Source organism: Hyposmocoma kahamanoa, unplaced genomic scaffold, assembly GCF_003589595.1.
Source record: "Hyposmocoma kahamanoa isolate Upper Pololo Valley unplaced genomic scaffold, ASM358959v1 78, whole genome shotgun sequence".
NCBI lineage: Eukaryota > Metazoa > Arthropoda > Insecta > Lepidoptera > Cosmopterigidae > Hyposmocoma > Hyposmocoma kahamanoa.
Window position 1 is genome coordinate 3975810 of NW_020653945.1, and position 13398 is coordinate 3989207.

The 13398-nt window shown below is 36.8% G+C and overlaps 1 protein-coding gene across 1 annotated transcript in view; it reads left to right on the forward strand.

Moving 5' to 3' along the window:
- The window catches only part of LOC113232918, a 128053-nt gene that overhangs the window by 92673 nt on the left and 21982 nt on the right, over positions 1-13398 (forward strand). Inside the window, exon 3 of the mRNA XM_026467819.1 lies at positions 2803-2958. Within this exon, the coding sequence (XP_026323604.1) occupies positions 2803-2958 (156 nt within the window). The remainder of the gene's footprint in view (positions 1-2802; positions 2959-13398) is intronic.

The window sequence follows — 13398 nt, forward strand, 5'->3', positions numbered from 1 at the left end:
AATTACAGGCACATGGGACTTGTTAACTTACGTCTCAGGGTGACGGGAGCAGTGGCAGTAACCCTCAGATCTTTACGATTCAAAGCTCTCAGTGGCACTGAACTGCTATGGACAGGCGTGTCGCTCACCATCAGGCGCACGACTTGTTCGTCCCGTCAATTGGTATCATAAACAGAAGTTACAAAAATTTAAAATAAACGTAAATTGTTTTATGTTGTTCGTATTATTTTTATGACTCATGTGATAGAAGCGCTTTTGACGTACAAACAATATTAGTGATAGTTTTATATGCTGTACTAATTTCGTACAGTCCATTTTCCTTTGGCATTCGGATTAAATTTGTCAAAAAAAGGAATGTCTCATGCTATTGTGACGATGCTAAAATAATGTATGGAGTAATAAAATATGGAGTTTCGTGTACAATGCTCGGGAGCTACACGAACCAAGAACCTTAAATAAGGAAGCGACTATTTAGTATTGTTGAAGAATAAACTTAACAATCTTTATCTCCATCCGTTCATTTAAGGATTCAAGTGAATCAATATTACGAACATGTGTCCAACGTAGTCGCTTTTGAATATGTATGGTGCACGTTGGTTGCATGGATAAGAATGCTTTTTGCGTTCAGATTTACTACGTACTATCAGTGAGATCTCGAAAATGAACTAACAATGTGATTTATAGTGTTTGATATTTTAAATATCATCATTACCTACATGCGTTTTGAGCATACGTATGATACTCTCAATAATAAACTGTCTAAATACAAAAAGTGATTTTTGGCGAACTGACAAATAAATAACGTACGTTATTATTATACCCGTGTGTTCATTGTATATTTCTGTATTGTAAGTTTGAATTATTTAACTTTCTCAGTAAGTGAATATGTAATTCTTATGAGAAAAAAATATTTTTTAACGAGATTATTGATACAAAGACCATAAAAAAGGAAAGTTCTTTCGTCCGGCTCATTGACTTACAATTATATGGACGTCGGGTCCGCGCTAAAAAGTGTCCGCACTTGTAAGGCGCTAAAATCGTATACAGAGCGCCAAACTCCGCTTTAGTCTTCATTTGTTCGACTGACAGCGCGATACTGCGATGACATTACAATTTAAATTTCGAATAGGTTGACTTGGGACATTTTTTTCGTGGTTTTTGTATTAGACCCGTCGTCCATTTATTTGTAAGTCAATGGTCCGGCTGGATAAAAATACGAATATCATGGTAATAAACACATGATATTCAATAAAATGAATATTGCAAATAAAGTACGTGCATGATATTTGTTTTAATGATAATCTCAGTACAGAGTACTAAAAAATGGACCTCAAAAGTACGTGGAATTACATATAATTACCATGTTTTATTGAAATCGGTTACCGGGTAGTACCCAAGCCCGGTTTCATCCCCTAGTTCGCTAAAAATTCGATAAAAATCGGTTCTCACTTCTCAAAGTATATCGAGAGAGAAAAACGCCTTGAATTGGAGAATAGCAAAATCAACCATTAAAATAATTGCTGCTTATAATGAAATTTAGGCGCTATTTATAAAAATGAATCTTCATTCGTAAACTCACCCTTAGAGGTGGATGATTTTCTTTAAAATTAAATGGGACCACTTTGGAGATGCCCTCTTTCCAACAAAAAAGAATCATGAAAGTCGGTTCACAAATACCGGAGTTATCGCGTAACAAACATACAAAAAAAAACATACAGTCGAATTGAGAACCTCCTCCTTTTTGTGAAGTCGGTTAAAATATTTGTGCATATCGCACGAAATACTCACCTTTCCTGGAATGACAATTAAATTCTGAAAATAAGTTGAAATTGAAAAAGCGAGAGGTTCGTTTAATGACAGCTTTAGTTTCAAGGTGCAATATTAGTTTTATTTCGTACCTCATTACTTTATTTTACACACACACACACATTGTATCAATTTTTTGTCAACAAAATTATTCGCCACAAAACCAATTCCCTATAGACATCAGTCAGTACACTGGTTTAGAGCAGTTTTCAAATATTAAGCCATTTTATGTACATATTCTCGAAAATACACGCAGTATCTGGTAATTCCCACAAAAAGACTTTAACATCTGTACGTCCGAGATAACGAAGGAAATAACGCTAATAGTTGTGTAATAGTAACGGCTATTATTAGATGGCGGTAAATATTTGTCTACCTCGGCGTCTAATGACAATAATCTGCGTTGCGGTTACACAGCCATGGAAGTGTTCGTGGCTTTTTAAAAAAATAATAGTTTAGTTAGTAATTAATATTATTGTTATTGTTTCGGAAAACAAATATACCTAAAGCACATTTTAGATTGCTTAACGTAATCTCTAAAAGAGCGAGAGATTTGTTTTATTTTTATTCGGTCTTCAAGGCATGTTAACATAGATTTTGAAAGACACTTTTGACGTATGACCTAATGTGGCTTTTTAAAATAAGGGTACGAAATATTAATCACATACATACTCTTGAGTAAAAATTATATTAACAGATAATAATAATAACGCACACACTCAATATAGCCCCGCACTAGGGAAACCCTGTGTCGCGGGTGCCATGGACACACACATAGACAACCACAAATGACACAATCATGATGATAAACTCACGAGAGAAACAAATGTAGGTAAATGTTAAATAAACGTGTACATTTAAAATTTCAAAATATTCACAGCCCCTCTTACACGAGGCAAGTAATTCCAAATAAGCCAAGCTAATTCCGAGTTTACTGTAACCTACGTTTAAAGTTACACTTGTTTGAAGCTAAATCTTCCTTCTCTTAAATTCCAGGAGTCATTGGTGGACTGGGAGCGCGGCCAAATCGGCGTGCAGGCACCAGCGCCAGTCGCAGGCGCACCAGGGCGCAAATGGAGCGCGAGGAATGGAGCGTCTGCGCAGGACACCGCTCCGGACCAATCCGCGCTTGTCACGAACGCTACAGATTCTTGCAAACTGCTGGTTGTAAGTATTACGAAAATTTTAACACGTACACTGTAAAATAGCTAATCGAGAGAAGTACAGTCGACGCCCTAAGATACCTGACCTTTTATAGACTATTTTGGCTCGAGAAAATCAGTGTGAATATAAGTGTTAAACAAACTTAACCGTAAAGTACATTTTCATCACACTTGCTCGTAAACAGTGGCATAACATGCAGGCAAAGTCGGCTGCAATGTGCTGAATTACGCCCACGGACTATGTCAGTACATTACCGCCATAAGGCGGTAATGGATATCTAAAAATTTAATTGCACTATACTTCCCTTGGACGTTAATCTTAAGCAAAAAGTTTTAATTGTCGAAAAATCTGAATTGTTTCATACAAACTTGAAGTATACAAAAAAAACTAAACATTTTTCTAAATAAATTTTATAAATTCAAATTCTGCAGCATTCTTAGTATTTTGAAATTATTTATTTTATATCTTTACCGTCATGACTGTGTTTTTGCCTTTTACAACATTTTAGTTCGAGCTGTATTAATTATACAGGAATAGCTGGCCATCTGTTCATATATAACAACGAAAAACAATAAACCAGGCATTTGCAAAATTTGTGTTGTGAAACGATATTAACTTAATCATACAAGAAATATTTATTACCTTGCAAATGTGGTTTCAAACCTCGAGTCATTGAAGCCCTCAGCCTTAGACTCTCGTTAGTAATTTCTTATTTACTGCCCTTCATACCTACATACAATGTACGTAAAAATGAGGCTTCCATCCCACCGAAAGTCAGGGTGGTAAACTATGGCTAAAACCTTCACTTTAAAAAGCCCGTGCCTACTAGTGGGATCATTAGATCTCAGTTGATTACGATTGAATACTTATTTTTATACATCGTTGATGGTTTACCTATCAGTAGTCGGAAATGACATTTTCCAGAAATAACGTTTGCTCGAATTTTCATAACCTCGAAAGTAATTTTGAAAGGAAAATGTTTTTTTCTTTAAAACGTAACTTAACCTAACCTTTTTTTTTCTTTTTTTTTATTACCGTGAGGAAAATGCGTTATGTGGGACTCTCTCCTGGAGACTATGTCGATCCCCAAGAGTATACCCACTAAAAACATCACGATGTTCCTGCGCGCACCTGGCGCTGGAACCGCGGGGTCCCTTTCAGATGCTACCGCGACTCCGGTGGTGCTGGTCCGCCTTTGGGCGGACCCCTACACCATCCGCCCCTTAATCATGGGGGCGACCTGCACGGAGATACCCCGGTACATTTGGGGCATCTACCGGCGGCAGAGGCCTGTGCAATGAAGGGTCAGGGTTTCCCAACCCCGCACCCACCACCTCTACGAGATCCCGGCGCTGCTGGCTCCAGGTCGGGCACACCTCCAAGGTGTGCCTCGCCGAGTCTGTAGCAGCGCCGCACTCGTGACACTCCGGGGTCACCTCCCTCCGTGTGATCTTGTGCAGGTAGTCACCGAAACAGCCGTGTCCGCGGTGAGTACCTGAACAAGACGGTAGGTGAGGGACCCGTGCCTCCTCTTTCTCCAATTGGCCAGTACAAGGAGCAGCGCCTGGACGGTGCGCTCCCCGTATCTGGCCGATCGGAGTGCCTCCTCCCACCCCGCCTGGACGGTGGTCTTTGCGGCACGCCGAACCCCCACTAGCTCCTCTAGTGTGCGGCGCTCTCCACGTGCCCTGGCTTCCGCACGGCACCTGTAGGTCTGCTCGAGGACGGACGCCGCGAGCTCCCAGGGTGCGGATCCAGCCAGGGCTCATGCCGCCGCTCCGGAAACCGTCCAGTACGCCCGAATCGCCCTCACCGCCATTAGCTTCTGCGGCCTGCGCAGAAGCGGCCGCAGTCTGGTGGTGAGGGCCTCCGCAGATGGGCGCCCCGTAGAGGACCATGCTCCGTATAACGCCAGCATAAAGCCGACGACATAGGGAGCTGGGTCCCCCCACGTTTGGCCCCTCACTAAACATATCCTGAAAAAACAACGGTTTCGTTCTAATTCGGTTTTCGGTGTAATGAAAATTAGAACAAACGTTATTACGGAAAAAAAAATCGAGTTCGTGATAGGTTACCATCGTTGACAGACAGAATTGTCTTTTATCATAAATTTTGCACAAACAAGTACAAAACTTTTATAACAGATAGCTAAATTCGCTTAGACATCTAAATTACGAACCAATAAATTTATTTTACGTTGCCCTCATTCGCACAGGCTTCATCGTTTCTGGGGAAATGTGTCAAGGATTCGCTCTGATCGCGTTACACTATTTTAGACCTTTTAGCGTGGTGTTAATAGGTTCGACATTAGGTAATAGCGTGAGCTTATTTGCCATTTGAGTCTATCAAGCAAAATTGAGTTCAACTGCATCGTTGAAAACGCAACTGTTTTTTTGGATCTAAATCTCGTATAGGTTTTTTTTTTATAGAAATCAACGTTCTCAGTCAGTCAATCTTTACAGGTCTCGTGGTCGCGGCTGATTGAGATGGCAAACTATAATAGTTTGTGAAATATTAATGCAATTCTCCACATGTTTCATTATTTATTTAATACATATCGAACAGGAAAAAACACAAAAAAAATTTTTAAAAAGAAAATACAAACAAAAAGTTCTAAATAGAAGAAATTTCTTCTTAAATACACATTAACTAAAAGAACGGGCTTACTTGAACAATAACACAAAGATTGTGCAAAACGAAAACTATATCATTTTTTTTATAATATTAAGTGACGGAACGGACAAGTCGTGCGCCTGATGGTAAACATCCATAGCGGTTGCAGTGCCACTCAGAGCCTTAAATCTCAAAGATCTGAGGGGCACTGCCACTGTGCCCGTCAGCCTCAGACACGTTTACAAGTCCCATGTGCCTATAATTTCACCATTATAATGAATATATATTTCATAATGCAAAATCGCAGATTTGGACGGAATGGCGGTTAAATATGTTTTTATAAACAAAAAAAATGCATTTGATCTCCATCACACCTTATGGAAGTGACAATGAGGTCGATAATGGAGCATGCACACCTAAATAATGCCTGTACGCTCTAGCCATGAAACGGCCCAAGTTGTATCAGTTACCGTACAATATAGTAACTAAAGTTATTAATTTAAATACTTTACAAACATATTTATTTCCGAAGAAATAGTTTTATTTCCAATGTGTAACAATCACGAAAACCTAGGAACTCGATACTGCTTTTTTTATTAAAAGTTTTTTGTTTAAAGTGGATTGTTTCAAACTTTGATGTTGCTTGTCGAATGACAATTACGGGCTTAATCAAGTTTGACACTTTATTGGAGGATTTAACGTGATTGAATGGAATACCCTCTTTTATCGAACTTTTTTTCATTTGTTTAATTTTACAATGCGTCCTTGTTCAATAATTTTAACTCTAAATTCCACTTGATTAGAGTCCGTCTTTTCAGTACATTTGAAAGTTAGTGTAGCGGCCGAAAAAAAATATTTTACATTTGCTTACAATCTTAATGGTTACACTTTTGTTGTGTTATAAATTCCAAATTTAACTTTTTTTTGTTTTTGGCACCTTTGTATAACATTATTTTGTAATTCTATCATTGTTTTTGACTAGGTTGTCTTGCTACTTTTGTACATGTACATTATGTGCACTTTGTGGGGTCTTCTTCACTCATTTTTACTTCCCAATTCACTAACATAATTTCCGTATAACGGAGCTCGAAAACCGCTCGGACTGACCGCGGGGACTTGCACTCCAACAATTCGCTGTTCGCGCTCTTGCGGTGACAACAAAATCGTTTTAGGTATCTTTTACCGAAAAATAATAATTTTCAGAGCGTAAACACTGATCAACAATAAAAGCTTGAAATTATTATAGCAACTGACAAATAAATTACACTATAATATAAGTAGCAGTACAATTGCGTATCTCTGGCAGAGATGGTAAACATCTCAAAAAGCGCACCTCCTTATATGCTTTGGGCGCTGAAAGCACCTCTAAAATTTATATTTTGTTACAACTTAAGATAACACCATTAAAGTAACGCGGTAAAAACCACAACAATTAAAAATGCACAAGAATATTTTAAGTAACATCGAATTAATATCCTATTGTTGGCCTCAAGTATTACCTAACACTAAGTAGGTATAGTATAAGTAAGCATCTAGGCATAATAATTCATGATACAGTACATTACAATAATATTAATAATGATTGTTATGTAGTCTCGTCGTAATAAATCCATCTTAAGTACTGGATAGATGTTAAGATCACATTTATCAATTTTATTTAATGAAACATTTATCTTTATTTATCATTTATTTTGTTTTTATTGATATTTACGTCGTTTGAGTGCTCATTAATTATTTTATTGATTATATGTATTAGATTTATTATTATGTATTAGACTGATTACATTTGGTAGCAATAGAGCTCCTTGTGAAAGAGTTCATCCAGGGAAGTACTGCCACCTTACCTATTTCTGCCGTCAAGCAGTAATGTCAGCATTAGTGTGTTCCGGTTTTGAAGAGTAATAAGGGTGCTGGTGAAATTGCAGGCACATAGGACTTGTCAACTTATGTCTGAGGGTGACGGTGCAGTGGCAGTGACCATCAGATCTTTATGTTTGAAAGCTCTGAGTGGCACTGTAACTGTTATGGACAGGCGTGCAACTTACCATCAGGCGTACGACTAGTTCGTCCCGTCACTTAATATTAAAAAAAATGTTATTGATTATGTTTTTATTTCGCGTAATTTTTGTTTTGTTGTGCACGTAAGCACATCTTAGGTATTACATTATGAAATATATATTCATTATAATATTATTGATATTGTTTTTGTTACACATCATTTTTGTTTTGTTGTGAGCGTCTTGTCACTTGATATTTAAAAAAAATGTATCTTTGAGAGTTAAAAATTACGTTTATTATCAACAAAATTCTGTGGCTCAAGATCGTACTACAGCTGATTACGAGGGAATGTTAGTGCAATGACGTGCCATTGTGTTCTGCATCAAAGCTTATTGGAAATCCAAGGCAGCATAGCTCAGAGGCTCGTGTGTTAACTAGCAGAAAGCATCGAGACAATCACATGAGGTATCACCATGGGTGCCGCCACTAGCCATCCCTAGGAACCTCTAGCGCGAGCAGATGACGTTGAAAATATTATGTTCCGTTGCAGAATCAATCAAGTGAGATGATTTTTTATGTTACGGAGTGGTAAGCGACATGCCTAACCTTAACATTTGCAGTGCCACTCAGAGATATAAATTGCAAAGATGTCTTCACTGCCAGTGCGCTCGTCACCCTGAGACATAAAGTTGAAAGTCCCATGTGCCTGTAATTTCATTAGCATCCTCACCTTTCAAAGCCGGAACGCAGTAATGCTCACATCATTGCTTGGAGGTAGAAATAGGTAAGAGTTTAGTAACGGCTAGTTTTAACAGCGATGCAAACACGCTTTCGTGAAACACAATTGCGATTTGTAGGCGATTGTATCGATGCAAACGCGCGATTGCGTCGATGCAATCGCCTATAAATCCCAAGTGTAGCGATGCAGTCGCGCGCTTGCATCGCATTTGCATCATTGCTTAAAACTGCGCGCGTGTGTAAAGGTAGACGATTATATATTGCATCGCGTTTGCATCGCTGTCGCCGTGTGTACCCGCTCTAAGGTGGTATTGACAGTCTATTTATATAGAGAGGTCGACAAATATTTCGAAATATGAGTTACACCGTAGCTGACACACACGTAACACTTTGTAACTGTTTATTCATACGGTTTTAAAAACGATTCTATTACAACACCTATGTAAATAAAGTTTTAAAAGAATGTACACTCAATGAAAAAAGATACGATAAATAAGTCATAGAATTATGCAAGATTTAAATTAAAAAAAAAAGAGTTAAATGTATAGAATATAGATATACACTACCGGACATATAATTCGAGCCACCACGCATTTTTAGTATTAAGTGCCCTAAGCTTAAGGCTGGAACAAGTGCCAGATTGACGAATTAGGCTCTTTCTAAATTAAATTCCTGATAATAATAATAGTCCAATAATCACAAAAAAAAATATGATTGCTAGTAGTCCTTAAATAATTGAATTTATTGAGCAAAACTACAATTTATTAAGCTCTCTACGAAATAAAATTTACAGTTACCTCCTTCAAATTGAACAAAAAGCAATTTCTCTTTATATGCAAACATCCGTTGTTTATAAAACTTACTCGAAAAAATAGAATAAGAGAGAATTTCATTTCAAACAGAATGCATTGGTCACTTTTTTTTAACTTATTGTAGTTCATAAGTTAAGGGTCGTTTTCAGATATCCTCCAAAAATGTGTCCCTTTCAATAACTTTTATGTTATTACATGACTACTGAGCATTATTTATTTAATATTGTCTGTGTTACACATAAAAAGACTACTTTACTACGTCCCAGTAATTAATAAAAATTAAAAAAGTGGTCAATTTCTCATTCATGGGAGCCGGATCTACGTCGCCATAATTTTAAGAAAAGAAGAAAAAAAATTAAACTCTCTTGGAAATCGCAATATTTCCCATCGAGAATAAACTCTAATAACTTTCACGTCGAATCCATACCGTAACTTTCCAATTTATTATAAACAAACATGTTTTCTTGGGAATACAAAATGTGTTTCAATTTTTCTTATCGTTAGTGTCACTTCAACTAAAAGCCTCCTAATAACAAAAGTTTATAACGCATCACCTTCACCCTTCGCACACGCGAGAAGGGGCTCCTGTCGGATTGGAGTGTACCTACATAGTGAATCAATGAAAAAAATCGATTTAAATACCAATTTCAGCGCTAGTGACTAAATCGTTCTCATTCATGTAAAGCAATCTATCTAAATAAGTATTAAGTAATAGTTTTATAAACTTTACTGTACATCAATCAGACAAAGGAAACATTAAAATCTATGCACTTTTATAACGGTCCAGCGTATTTTACACACTTGACAATTAAAAATGTATCCAAATATCATTATTGTCACCCTCATTCTTATCTACTTTTAAGTCAAATAGTTACTTTAAGAGTTAAGGAATACAATCCGCGTCACTACCCAGAACACCTAGGCCAAAATTATTTTAGAAATTTTCATTTCCGAAACTGGTTCTACCGGAAATCAAACCTAGGACCAAGAGCTACGAAATTCACTCAGCGACTCTTTCCAGAACGCCTAGGCCAAAAATTTTAGAAAAGTTCATTTCCCTAAATCGAACCCGGAACCTTCTCATGCGTGCTTTATGTAAAATATAGAAATCGTTTAAAACACGACCACACACACAGCATATTCCCGTGAGAAGAAATATTCACTTTATTTAACACATTTGAAGTTCTATATTGTGTTGCTATTTCCAAAGTTCGCCCTAAGCAGTCCGATGTCGCTTAGCCAATGTTTGCCTTTCAAAGAAATATACCTTATTTTTGAGAAGCCTAGACACGCTTTGTAGTGCCCGTGGTGGCACAAGCTGGTGACGTCAGGATGCGCCGCGCTGCACCGCGGGACACAAAGACATACCCACTTTATATAGTAGAAATGAAACTATACGGCATTGCATTTTCCGCCCACCGCCGCTTGCTACAGTTTTGTTTTAAAGAAAATAGAAAACAAAATAAAACCACCACCGATCCAAAAAATATCGCAAATATTTGCTCTCGTGACAACGAACCCATGCTTCAATGAGAAAATAGTACTCCAACTTCAATTGAACTACTTCTCGCTATTTAGATTTTGACGGTTTTTAATGTTAACAATATAGTTCATAAAGTACCTATTTTAATGTATATTTATTTAACCTCGCGCAGTTAAAAACAAATTAGCCGTATTGGTCGTAATCACTTTTTTTTATTATTAATCTAAGTGTTTATTTAAGTATTATGTAGAACAAATTGAATAAATAATACTTGAAGGTTATAGTTTCAATGACGCATAATTAATTAGTAAATATTGATGTTTGTTAAATGCATTTTCAACACATTTGCTCGTAACGGGCTTCTTATTGTATCGCTTTTAGGCTCATAAACCTAGCTATTGAACACGCGTTTGTAATTATATTACAAAACGTGTGTGTAATAAGTATAGGCTTAACCGGATTAAGATGTATCTCACAACAAGGCCTATGTATTAAAACTATGCATTCTTAAATTATCCGGGTTATGTCTTTGAAATTAACTTGGTCTATTAAAAAAACAGCTCTAACCTACATATTATAAGATTCAAATTACAATGACAGTAATCCCAAACAAACAGGGTCACAGTTTTTTTTTTATTTCTGTTTAATACGGTTGTGTAGTCTTACCTTACAAATAATATTTTTATTAATAAATTTATATTTCTTATTTGATGTGATAAATATAGAAAAACATACACAATATACACCTATAAAACTTTAATTGAATAAAATTACTTATTTTGGATAATATTTTACACGAATTTGAGTGAAATAAGGACATATTTATATTATTTCGCATTGGCTGTTTAGGAATTTCACCTAAGTCTCATTATTGCCGAAGCACCTGCGCGCGCATATCCGCGCCGCGGCGCCAGGCGCAGAAAAAATAACTCTGCGCGCCAATTTCCATTGATACGTTCGAAACATTTATATACGCTGTGTGTTAGATAATTACCTAGGTGTTTAAAATGTCCTGCTCAAGCACGGAAGAAGACATTTTGATGGATTTAACACCGCCCGAAATCCTCACAGAGGCACAAAACGCAAGTGACAGTTTATTACCTTCGAAATCCAGAGAAAAATACATGGCTGCATATGAAACTTTTATACAATGGAAAACCAACAAAAAAGCGTCTTCGTTTTCGTTTACATTAACGTGAGCTTAATATAGTATTCAGTGTATCTGTATAATTAATGCCAAATAAAGCTATTTTTCATTTCCATTTTACTCAAGTTTGTTTCATTTTCCTCGCAAATGTGTTGAAAAACGTCGTATGAAACACGTGTGCTTTGATCATTACACTCTCGGCTTTCTTATCGCGCTCGCCTGCGGCTCGCGCGAGTAATAACGCCTCGTGTGTAATGACCAACTTAGCACACTTGTATCATAATGTACTATTAAAATATAGCGAATAAAAATATTTGTTTTAATTTTACTATACTTTTTTACTTCTCCTATAAAGTTGAAAATAGAAGTATTAGTTGTTAATTGATAGGATGTAACGATCGAATCTTTGCTCAATTTACTAATACTTTCACTATTTATGATATTACGTTTTTGACTATAAAATATTATGTAATGTTTATTTTTGGTGGTTTATTCTCGAATGTCTTCGAGGGAACAACTACGTAGGTATAGATTGCAAAAAAACATTTATGACTCTTCTGTATTCTAATTTACAACATATCTTTATTTGACTTTGTGTAAGTCAAGCGAGTGGTCGATAGATGGCGCATGAAATTGTTACTACTGCTTAGAGGTCAAATTATCAGTCATTCGCGACTGTTCAAGCTTTAAACAATGTTTGATTGATCGAAAACTATTATGCAATTTTGAAACTAGTATACTAAACGTCTTTTCCATGCGTACTTGTTGGGAATTTGGATTTGCAAAACCCGGGGATAACTTTTTCTTCGATGATAACACTGTTTTTGTATTCTAGCCCTTTACAACAAAAATGCGAGGTGGCTCGAATTATGTGTCCGGGACTAAGTTAGTGAATACAAATTTTCTATAACATGAATTCCTTCAGGCTGTCGCATGAAACAGCTCCCATGCCTGTACAAATGGGCTGTAGACTCTGTCCGCAGGAGCAGGGCAGGAGGAGTCTTCGCGAACATTGCCGACACACTACAATGGCGCGGCAGCTCCAATAGCATCCTGAACGCGTTGTTGTATTGGACGCTGTACGCTTTTTGCGTATAGTAAATAAAATGATCCCTGCGACATTTCGGACCGTCATTTCTCGGGTTCGGAACTGGGGGTCTACTCTCGATCTCCGTCCGACATCCGTCCGAAATAATTACTGCCAAATAAATAATACTTGACCAAATGAAAAGACGCGTGATGCGAATGAAACTTCATACTTGATACTTGTCTTTTAATTTTGTCGAATATTACTTATTTGATAGTAATTGTTTCGGACGGATGTCGGACGGAGATCTTAATATCTTAATAATAATAATCTTTATTTATCTTAAAACATGGTTTCTTAAACAATAAGGGCTGGAGCCTCCTTTTAAGCATAGCCTGTGTCAGGAGACTCCGCTCTTTCTTAACTACACGTTTCAAAACAACCAGTATATACATAATTAACTAACTTAACAAAGTAAAAGAATAGTACTTATTAATATATTAATATTACTAACTAGGTATACAAATTTCCTTACAATACATATATATATATATATTTTCTATTAGTGTGTGTTTGTGTGTGTGTGTGTGTGTGTGTGTGTGTGTGTGTG